We start from the raw sequence: 12326 nt of genomic DNA on the forward strand, positions 1-12326 counted from the left end.
ATTTTCATGATTTATCAATTTTAAAGAACACCATGCACAACAATGTTGCCCTCTTGCATTATATGCAATGATAAAGGAATCAATCTGTATGATTATTTCATGTACATGAAAACAGTGAATTCAATCAAGTTACTTATAAGTTATGAAATTTTTAAAGTTTCTTGTATTTCTGACAATAACTGGGTCAAGCTATGTACTCACATATAATTAAGTTTTTTAGAAGTAAAATTCTCTGAAGTCTATATTTGACTACTGCTGGAAGTTTTTCTTACCGCATAACTCGAGACATTTTCCAGTATTTTTAAAAGCATTAATGTGGGCTTAATAAGTACAGTACCCGCAATGTTATTCTTGACATTCCTATCGTGCTCTATCGTGTGTGTATCCTATCGTATCGTGCGTGTATCCTATCCTATCGTGCGTGTATCCTATCCTATCGTGTATCAGGTTTTCCGTTTTCTATTGTGTTTTGCGTTTATCAGGTCTATCGTGTATCGTGTTTTGCGTGTATCAGGTTTTCTGTTTATCGTGAAAATCGTTTATCGTGTAGCTTCGGAAACTATCGGGATCGTATATTAAATCATATGAAAAAGCAAGATACTTTCCGAAAGCTTTATTCGTTTTGTTAAAGAAGCTATTTTTAGGAATCGAGGAAAGACAGTATATTTGAAGGAGAACATAAAGCTGTCGATTTTAAGGCAGAAAAAGAGCTATATGTCTATCCAGAGAGGGTGAAAATTTATCACAATTTCATTCTAAGTAGTCTGGAAAATAGGCAGTGATTTGCCGAGCAAACCGAGGACAGTAAAACTGAAAGCTCCTTCATCTGGAGTTCATAAACATTTCCTTGTCTAGAAACAATTATTTGTAATTAACACTAACAGAGAAATAGGAAGTTCCGATCTGAAAGGAAAAATCAGTAAATTACATTGTTTATTACATATATTTTAATAATGGTTCTTTTTCTTCCGATTTTTTCCGCCTGTATTCAACTTATATACCAACTACTGAACCTGTGCGCGTTCTTATCTATCTGATTTTGTGTATCACCCATGTTTTGACAGTAAACATTCTCAGGGACATTGTATTTCACACATTTAGAAGATTAAGTTTTAAAAGAGTGCAAGGGTATTGCATCTCACAAAATTCTGCTCAATTGGGCACAATTCAGCTGTCATCGTTGTTTTTTTTTTATTTGTACATGTACACATGTACCAATAGTCGTACGTGTAGATACTGGAAATTTATGCTGGTTTTGATGATTATTTGAATTTTTTACATACTAAACACAAACATTTTAAAGCGTTTCTAAATTGCGACTTTAAATCAAGCCGGGTTTCGTATATGTTTTTAATAGTTTATTTATTTTTTGTTAATAAAATATCAATTCATATAAATATGTTCCAATTACTTATGACTATTAAGTATCTCTCATACTGTAGAAATATCTAACATATGAGCATATGGTGTAGTGCAGTGGATTGTTTTTAAAGCGGTCATTATGAAAATAATTGTAGTCGTTGAATGAGCGGTGAACTCTGAGCTTGATGCAAAATAACTCCCTTCCTCGCTACACACAAAATATTGGTTTCATTTGATATCCAAGATAATAGACATTAGAATAAGAGAGCTATTGAAGCATGATATCACTACATTATATTACATTTTGTTAATTCCCTGTTTAATTGCTAAACGCTCGGCATTAAGTGTGAATGCCACGGCTCCTCGGAGATGACCTTAAAAACAGACACCCCGTGTCACAGTAGGTGTGGCACGCTAAAAAACCCTCACTGTTCAATGGCCGTAATTGCCGAGCATAGGCCTAAATTTAAAAGCTCTTCACCGGTCATGGTGACGTCTCCATATGAGTGAAATATTCTTGAGCGAGACGTTAAGCAAGATAAAAACCAATCACTCCCTGTATGATTCATATATTAATAAACATTAGGTGACAATATACGTTTTAGAATCAATGGCTGAGAAAATTCATATATATATATCAAATAATGAATTCAATAAACTGAAACTGTTTTTATTTGATTTAACGCCTAATTTTAAACAAAGTAAAAAAGAAAGTAAATACAACTTCAATACCGTATATAGTTTAGTTTCCGGATTTTAGCTGTAATGCTGTTAAAAAAAAACATAAATAGAATTTTTTTTAAAAAAACAACAAAAATAAACGTACAACCGTGGATAAATAAATTATATGTTTTAGGTATATATTGAATATTGAAATCCTTCAATATTATTATCAACATAATGTAATTATTTGTACGTATCAAACTTTCGTTCTGTCTAAATTGTTTCTAAATTTACAACATTTCTATCAGGTTTCCGTTTATCGTGAAGATCGTTTATCGTGTTTTGCGTTTATCAGGTCTATCGTGAAGATCGTTTATCAGGTTTTGCGTTTATCAGGTTTACCGTGTATCCTATCGTATCGTGCGTGTATCCTATCCTATCGTGCGTGTATCCTATCCTATCGTGCGTGTATCGTGTTCTATCGTTTATCATGTCAAGAATAACGTTGCGGGTACTGTAATTAGGAAGAATTGCACACTAAAACTGATGTCTGCCCTTCCACTTTCATGGTGTTTTTTTCCAACATTTTTAGGGATCATTTTTCAAGGAGAAAATTAAAGAGTTATGACACATAACAATCACTTATACATGTATATGTGCTTCAACCAAGGAACAGTGTCATGAACATAATTATGATAGTAAATTAAACTTACAAACATAACAAATATCAAAGGCCTATGTCAGAAGACAAACAAGAGGCCTATGGGCCACATCACTCACCTGAGTCATCTTGGCCCATATTTAAAAATTTTCCCTATACATTCGCATGTAAAACTTTGATCCCTATTGTGGCCCCATCCTACCCCCGGGGGCCATGATTTTTTTCAAACTTAAATTTGCACTATGTCAGATGGCTTTCATGTAAAAGTAAACTTCTTTGGGCCAATGATTCTTGAGAGGAAGATTTTAAAAGATTTTTCCTATATATTTATATGTAAAACTTTGATCCCCTATTGTGGCCCCATCCTACCCCCAGGCACCATGATTTTAACAAACTTGAATCTGCACAATGTCAGGAATGTAAATCTAAACTTTTCTGGCCCAGTGATTCTTATGAAGATTCTTAATGATTTTTCCTATATATTTGTATGTAAAACTTTGATCCCCTACCCTGACCCCAACCTACCCTCGGGGGTCATGATTTTAACAAACTTGAATCTCCACTATGTCAGGAAGCTTTCATGTAAATTTGTACTTTCCTAGCCCAGTGGTTCTTGAGAAGAAGATTTTTAAAGTTTTTCTCTATATCTTTGTATGTAAAACTTTGATCCCCCATTGTGGCACCATCCTACCCCTGGGGGCCATGATTTTAACAAACTTGAATCTACTCTATGTTAGGAAGCTTTCATGTAAATGTAAACTTTTCTGGCTAAGTGGTTCTTGAAAAGAAGATTTTTAAAGATTTTCCCTTTATATTCCAATGTAAATCTTTGATCCCCTATTGTGGCTCTACCCTACCCCCAGGAGGGGAGGGGGTATGGTATCAACAGCCCTGAATCTACACTATGTATAAACTTTTCTGGTCCATTGGTTCTTGAACTTTGATCCCCTATTGTGGCCCCATCCTACCCTAGGGAGCCATGCTTTTAAAAAAAAACTTGAATCTGCACTATGTCAGGAAGCTTTCATGTAAATTTGTACTTTCCTGGTTCAGTGGTTCTTGAGAAGATGTTCAAAGATTTTAGCAATATATTCACATGTAAAACTTTTATCCTTTATTGTGGCCCCAACGTACCTCTGGGCAGTCATGATTTTAAGAAACTTGAATCTGCACTATGTCAGAAAGCTTTGATGTAAATTTCAATTCTTCTGGCCCAGTGGTTTTTGAGAAGAAGAGGTCTAAATGACCCCATCCAGTTTTGCATTTTTGTGATTATCTCCCTTTTGAAGGGGACATGACCCTTCAACCAAGATTGCATTGTGCCAAGTTTGGTTGAAATTGGTCCAGTCGTTCTGGAGAAGAAGTTGAAAATGTAAAAAGTTTACAGACAGACAGACAGACAACAGGCGATCAGAAAAGCTAACTAGAACTTAAAATATACAACAGACTTATAAGTGAACAGACTTATACGTGAATATATACAATAAGAGTCCCAGATGAAATCATAAGAAAAATATGGCACGGACGAGATTTCATCGAGATGGAAAAGAAGAAAGACTCAAACGATGTTTCCCCTTATGACAGAGGAGACATGATTAAACATACTTGATCAGGCAGCTGAAGAATCTGATGCACACTGGAAAAGTTGAGCAATCTGTGTACAGGATTTTTTTGCAGACCATGCTGTAAAACAACATTGTATTTCTCTGCGAAGCAACTGGTATCCACCGGCAAAGATTCTCCTGTCTGTAAAACCTTTTTTCTTATCTTTTGAGCACTATATTTCTCCCAAGGAATCTCATCTGCAAAATTTGGAAATGAATTAAAGAATTGCAATACGCAATTTCCAAGATATCAGCTCTTTTGTGATGGGGGTATGTTCAGTATTCTTTTGAATGCTTTGGTGGGTACAAAATGTATACATATAATATCGACTGATTGTAAATAAGGATATAAGTTGTGAAAACATAAATTTTGTTTATATCAGCCTTTTAGTATGTACATTAAACTAACCATATGAAGAATAATTTGTATCAAATAAAGATGGTGATTATCAATTTTTTTTTGAGCTACCGTATTCAACATGAAATACTCATAAATTTACTAAATTTGTGTGTCCATGTAGTTCGGGTGGTTGCATGACGTACATGGTAATTATCCTTTAGGCAATATATGAATGCAGCGATAAGCATTGTACCCATTGCGTGAATACAAAAACATATTTTGCGTCCCACTATGTGCAAGGGTTCAACAAAGGGAAATAACTATAGGGCAACTCGGATATTGCATATTAGAATATGGGCATTCCTAGTTTCTGTGATGATGAAAAAGGACAAGCATGAATTTTACAATGACTGTATTTTACTAAATCCCAAGCAATTTCCATATGTACAGTGTATACTCATTAATGTAAATGTGAACAAAGTCTGTTCAGTATTAATGATAGGGAGACTAGAATCATATTATATCAGGAATGTGACTGAATTCCTTAGAAATCAGAGGAAAACTGGTCAAAAAGGGAGGAAAACACCTCACCCTACCTGGAAAAATATCATTTTCTGCCACTTTAGATCAAATCCAGAGTGTTTCATTTTTTCGAAAATTGAGCAAATCAGAGGAAAAATCACACCCCTGTTATTAACATTTTTAATAATCTGTTATGTACCAATAATTAACAATTCAAATAATTTCAAATTCAGTTGAGATTATTTTTTTTAATTACTATTAATTAAAAACAAAAAATTCTTATTAAATTCAAAACCTTTTAATTACTCTGGAAGTGGCACAAGCAACACTATATATAATTACTTTGTTCTTAACAATTGAATGAACACATCTCTGAAATGAAATGTATGAACAAGAGAACCATGCCCCAATCATTCTCTTGAGCAATTACATTTTCCCCATGGAAAACACTAAATCCCAAATAAGACACCATACTGATACCAGGGTCATATTGTCGCATATAAAACTTTGATTCCCTATACTTCTCATTACCAGCTCATTAGAGTCATCACGCTTTGATGACTCTTGTGTGTCATTGTTAAGAAAATGCACAAGTCTCGCGAGCAAGTGCGAGATTACTGGGACATAACGTTCATAGCACCCCCCCCCCCCTTTTTTTAAGTTAAAGTACATGGTGTATTTTTAAATAAAATAGCCATTGGTCAAACTGCATTTTAAAAATATTCTAACACTAGTTTATCAAGGATATTACATGTTTTTTTAAAACTCTACTATACCTATTATAAAAATTCCAAACAATGATGTTCTCTGTCCTAAGTCAATCAATATTTTGTAATTTTCAAAATAGTTTGGCAAATGTATAACTTATTCTAAAATATTTGAAAATGAGAGAGAGAGAGAGAGAGAGAGAGAGAGAGAGAGAGAGAGAGAGAGAGAGTTACATTAACATTACAAAGTCCATGCCATATGAACCTGTCCAAATTGTATGATAATTAAAATAGAATGTCTTCATAATCTGACTGAGTAATTTTAATAACATATGAATCCCATTAATTACAAGAAAAGTTATTGTGTTGGATGTGCATATTGGTTTTTCCATTCACAGTTCTTCTTGCGATTGATGCTTTATATCGGTCAGATTTGGCAGATTTAGTACCTGCACTCCTTCACATAGTTTGATAAGTTCGTCTGTCTTCTTGCAAGATTAATCAATTCCTAAATTTGCCTTTAGAATTTTAATCAGTGTCGTGGTTAATTTGCAGTCGGTTATAATATGTATTCGATACCATAATTTATATTATGTATGCCTAAGTGATGTTTACGTATGTTGTCCCGGTAGCACGATTTTACGCGCCTTTAATTTGAAGAGTTCCACTAATGGAAATGATAAGTATTGTGACCCCACCCCCCCGGGGACCATGAATTTAACAAACTTGAATTTGTACTACATAAGAAAGCTTTCATGTAAATTTTAGCTTTTCTGACTCAGTGGTTCTTGAGAAGACAATTTTTAAAGATTATCCAAATGTATTTGCATGTAGATCTTCGATACCTGCTTGTGACCCCACCCTACCCTCGGGGGTCATGATTTAAAAAACTTGAATCTGCACTATGTCAGGAAGCTAAATTCATGTAAATTTCCACTTTTCAGTCCCTGTGGTTCTTGAGAATTTTTTTAAAAGATTTCCCCTATACACTCACACGTAAAACTTTGATCCCCTATTGTGGCCCCATCCTACCCCCGGGGGCCATGATTTTAACAAATTTGAATCTGCACTATATCAGGAAGCTTTCATGTGAATTCAAACTTTTCTGGCCCTGTGGTTCTTGAGGAGATTTTTAAATGACCCCAACCTATTTTTGCATTTTTGTGGTCATCTCCCCTTTGAAGGGGACATGGCCTTTCATTTGTACAAACTTGAATTCCCTTCATCCAAAAAGCACTTTTGGCAAGTTTGGTTGAAATTGGCCCAGCAGTTCTCGAGAAGTCGAAAATGTGAAAAGTTCACCGAAAGACTGATGATGGACGAGTGATCAGAAAAGCTCACTAGAGCTTTCAGCTCAGGTGAGCTAATAGGTGATGACAAAAGGTCATTTGAGTGCACATATGCAACTTTTAAAATACTTTTCTCTACAGAACCCTGACCTAGGATGCTCGGGCCACGAATTTCACAAGTTTAGTGAAGGATTCTCTCCTTATTATCAATATATACTCAGTTTAATGGCCAGAATTCAAGAAAATACTTTAAAATAATGCATTTTCACTATATATGAACCTGTAAAAGATAAAAAACAAAACAAAAAACAAAAGTAATTATCTATTAAAATGAAATTCGAAATATACTTTCAAGTGAAAGTCCAAATGAAATTAAATGAAACTCAAAACATACTCTTTCAAGTAAAGGTTCAAGTGAAATTAAATGAAACTCAAAACCATACTCTTTCGAGTAAAAATTCAAAGTTGAACTAACTAAAAACTTTTTTAAAAACTTGCTCTTTATCATCTCCCATAGAACACAGCAGTAGCTGTACATGTCAGATGCAAAACATGGTGGGCAGTCATCTATTATATCTGGTGCCATCCAGTTGTAGGCCACATTACCAGTGCTCTGGGATGATACAAGACTCTTTTTTCCCATTTCACAATGATCACTTTGAAAATTTGTAAAAAAATAAATAAATAAATAAATAAAAATAGCATAATTCTAGCATGTTCATAATATTACATTCACTTCTGATAATACAATACATATAATGCACTTTATGATAGATGTTGTAGTAAGCCAAATATTCAAACATATGTTCTTGTATAATGCCCCTCCAAAATACTACATTGTACAATGCTTCAAAATATTTAAGAATTATTTTGCCTCTTACTAGTCACTTGAACTCACTTCACCATAGAAAATAGAAAATGGGCCTTTATTCAATGCTACTACATATCACCTTGCCACAAACAATCTTTGTGTAAAGTATGAGTCTTTAATGGCTCTCCATTACTTAGTTATAGCCTGATAAATAATTTCAAGCTTTGTTTTTAGTTACCTTAACCTTGGTCAAACAACCTTGAAACATGGTCACTATGCATCACCAGGCCACATACACAATCTCTGTACCAAGTATGAGTTTTGAATACTTAATCTTAGTCTTAATTTGCAACTATACAAGAATTTTATTGAGAAAAAGATAACAAACCAAGAGTTCTGGGTGCAAAACATTTCCTAAAATGTGACATTAATTGCTAGAACCGGTCGAAGCTGAAAGTAAATTTCCAGACATGAGTTATGAAGGACTGCTCCGATATTCGGTGAAGGCGTCAGTCCAAATATTCAGCCGAGCCGAATCTCAACCAAGATCAGTAGAAATATAGCACAATTCAGCTCTGCATGTAAACAAGCATCAGACACATATCATGAACTTTGATTAGACCTACTGTAAATTAGTAATTTTTTCATTGATATAATTTTATGTAAATAAATTTTTAAACTTTTTGTGATTAATTTCTGCAGAATTTGATTAAAGGGTTTATTCTCACCCATAACAAACACTTCAAGCAAGAGACCATTTAAAAGAAAGAGTAGGTTAAAAATAGTGAATATAGATGAAGTACTGGATTAAGCTATGCTTCATCAAAAAGTCATACAAACCACATGAAATTTCTATAGTCAGTAACAGGTATAATTTAACTTAAAATATTATACACTAATAAATATATTGTGACAATGCAGAAATTCCTACTCCGCTATTGGGAACTTTAGAGGTTATAGTTTCCCCACTAAATGGCATTTTTGTAAGTAGTATAAGCGACAGATTTCAGGCAATAAGCTCAGTTGTTGCAGTGATGGAAAAGAGTAAAGACATAGTTAAAAAGGTAATTTTATTCTATACATTGCAATTGTTTTTATCATGATACAAAGCCTTAGACATGACTGTACACATCTTTCCTGGCTTTGTATAAATGCTAAATAATTGCAATACCAGGCTGTAAGAGCCGGACCTAGAAAGAGCCCAACTTAGAAAGAGTCGGAGCTAGAAAGAGCCGAGCTGTAAGAGCCGGAGTCAGAAAGAGCGACGAGAGCCAAGCTGTATGAGACGAGCTCAGAGAGATAGAGCCAGCTGCATCAGAAATCCTGTACATACTTAATTCAAGACAAACAGTCAGGTTTTCCTTTTACCAAACAGTATATATATTGAAATAAAATATTAGTTCCTCAGAAAGTTAACTGGGGGTGCCCATCTGCTTCTTACTGTTTATAGAATTATTTTTGTGGAGTGGGGAGGGGGTGGGGTGGGGGGTGTTGCATGCTATAATATGATAAACTTTCCTCTGTGGTTATAAAATGTAACAAATTTACAACTACCAAAACATCAGTTTATACATACACGGTCACCATGTATTCAAAGTTGCCCAGCTTTGCTTGGTGAGGATTTACGATATTGATGGCATACGAAGTGATGTAACAGTGGATTAAGTTTTGTTCATGAAGGAATAGCACAGCACAGCAGATCTGTTTAGACATTTCAAGTATCTGGGAAGGATGCAGTCTCTCTGCCTATAAAGTATAAATAAAAAATTTCCAAACACTTCATGTCTAATAGGTAAAGAAGACATACACTGTACAGCATCTATATATCTTCTATTTAAGTAAACAAAGATGAATAATAGAGTTATTGAAATTACATTTATGATTATTGGTACATGTTCCGTTAAGAAATACATGAGCTTGTAAGAAATTTTTTTACACTCAATGAATGACTTTCCGACCACACAAAAAAGGATTGCTGTAAAACTAGAAAGCGACAAAATATCAGAAATTGCTCATGAGTATAGGATTCCCGGATTCAAAATAGCGGAATTCTGCTAAATTGCGGAACAGAATCATCACTGTATCAAGCAGAAGTTAAAATTGTTCCCATTGTTAACGCATGATGACAGACGAAGACCATTGCAATAGGTCACCTGAGTTTAAAATATGAATTACAATATTCCATATACAGTAAAATATCTCTATCTCGAAGTCCGAGGGACCTCGAAAAAACTTCGAGATATCCGGGGGTTCGAGATATCCAAAATCGATCTTGGATATTTTTTTAAGGAGGATATTTGATGTATAGTATATGATTTGCATTATAAACAAAAATCCCGTTGCCGTTTCTTATAGTTTAATTCAAGTTGATAAATTAATATTGTGGAATTTCGAAGACAAACATTTCGTCTTTTTTAATATATATAAACATCCAATTGAATTCACAATGTCTTTCAAAATTATAAGATGATCGTGCCTGTATGCTTACTTTAAGTTTACTGATGTCCAGGCTCGACTGAGATGTAGTTTTTGTGTTGTAATGAAAGAACCTATCACGTAAGAAACAAACAAGACGGATTTAAAAAAAACAAAACTTTTAAATGTTTATTAAGGGTGTACTCTCGTGGTACTTTTACCGCGAGTGAGTCTCCATACTTTTTAAAGTCGTAACTATGGGGATGCGTGTGTTTTATTTCGTATGCACAAAGAAAAACATTAATATCTGTTTTTATTTGTAAGTGATGTTAATAAACTAACAAAAATTAATTAAAACATGACAATTTTTTTACTTATTTTCTCATTTTACGACATTCATGATGACGTTACGATTGTAAACAAACTCGAGCTTGAAGACACACACTGTACGATGTCGCATTTACAAGATGTAGTCTATTCTAAAGCCGTCCAGAAACATACATGGGCGATTCGTTAGAAGTAAAACGGCAGTTATAGATCAGTCTGAATCCGAAATTCTCGCAAGTGAGTGGCAGACAAAGAAAATTACAGACAAGCAGGCACAACCACGCACATGGTGACACACTACAATACTGTACATAGTGTCAGACGAGAAGAGGGGGGGGGGATGGAAGGATGTTAGATGTTAGCGATGTAGTACCCGAATCAGAGGCTGCTGATATAGTACTGAATGAATTTGTAAGTTTTTCAATATACAAGAATTTTTTTTATGAAAATAAAATCTACAAACTATGTAGATCTGTACCTAAATTGATCTGCGATCTTCCCGATCCCGCAAAGTCGGTCATGAGCGAATTTCGCTCCTAACGTTCAATGTATCATTATTGAAGCATCATTTTGATTAAAAAGTGTAATCTATATCATTGTTTTAAAAAACCGCCAAAGTATACAGCGAATTTAATTCATTAAAAAGAGTTCAAAGGTAAAAGGGGGGTTTCTCCCATCTAGAGAATTATGGCGCGCCATTCGTGTACAAATTAGTTAAAACAAAAGATAATTTTGTTGACTATATATACATGTATAGATATGTTTTTGGGGGGGCTACTAGATCGATAATTTGTTTCTAATCAGTTCTGGATAATTAAAATAAAATTATATCAAAATTTTATTTTAATTATTCCTTCAAAGTGTAATTGTCAAAAAGTTTTAATAATGTTAAAATTTGTTTATAGGGTATTGAAAATGCACATTTAAAAAAAAAATCCTGATTAGAATTTTAGCATATATTTCATAAACAGTCATTTATGCACGAACAAATTCGTATATAACAATTTGCCTAAGAAATTCTTTTAGAGTAACAATTTGTTGGGCAAGGCATTAAAACATAATCCCTGGCTAGACAAAAATTGGAGTTAGTTGAAGTTGGTGTATTAGCAGTCTGGTGGTAAACCTAGTAGTATATTCTGTTCTATTGTTAAGAATTACAGTATTATAGAAATTGAGTTCCAATGTTTGCTTTTTAGTTACATCCATTTGGTAACCACAGTGAGAGGGATGAGTCGTGCTATCATCATATGAAGAATCATACCAGGAAGTGCAGATTTCTTCCTCATGGCCACATGGAAGTTGACTGTTAAAACTAGTTTCTGGATAATAACTCAAATACTTTGCATTCTATTCAAACCAAATTTGGGCATATGGATACATACAAAGATGGGAAGATGCCTATCAATTTTGGGGTCAGAAGGTCAAAGATCAAGGTCACAGTGCATGGAAATTAGAAAATGCTGATGCGGGGGCATATGTTTTACACATTCTGTAGTTATAAATGAATTAGTATTGTATATATGCATATATTATTTATGTTTTCTTATTATTTATCATATAATGAAATAAATTTATAGAATTTGTAAATATGAATTGAAAAATACACATTTTATAACAAATCGTAT

At 33.9% G+C, this 12326-nt stretch overlaps 1 protein-coding gene across 1 annotated transcript in view; it reads right to left on the reverse strand.

Moving 5' to 3' along the window:
- LOC125668674 (uncharacterized) overlaps positions 1-12326 on the reverse strand; it is an 88929-nt gene that overhangs the window by 61667 nt on the left and 14936 nt on the right. The window contains exons 9-11 of the mRNA XM_048903009.2: positions 9536-9705; positions 7647-7804; positions 4292-4488 (exon numbers count right to left, since the gene is read on the reverse strand). Coding sequence (XP_048758966.2) covers positions 4292-4488; positions 7647-7804; positions 9536-9705 — 525 coding nt within the window. The remainder of the gene's footprint in view (positions 1-4291; positions 4489-7646; positions 7805-9535; positions 9706-12326) is intronic.

This window comes from Ostrea edulis, chromosome 4 (genome assembly GCF_947568905.1).
Source record: "Ostrea edulis chromosome 4, xbOstEdul1.1, whole genome shotgun sequence".
Classification (NCBI taxonomy): domain Eukaryota; kingdom Metazoa; phylum Mollusca; class Bivalvia; order Ostreida; family Ostreidae; genus Ostrea; species Ostrea edulis.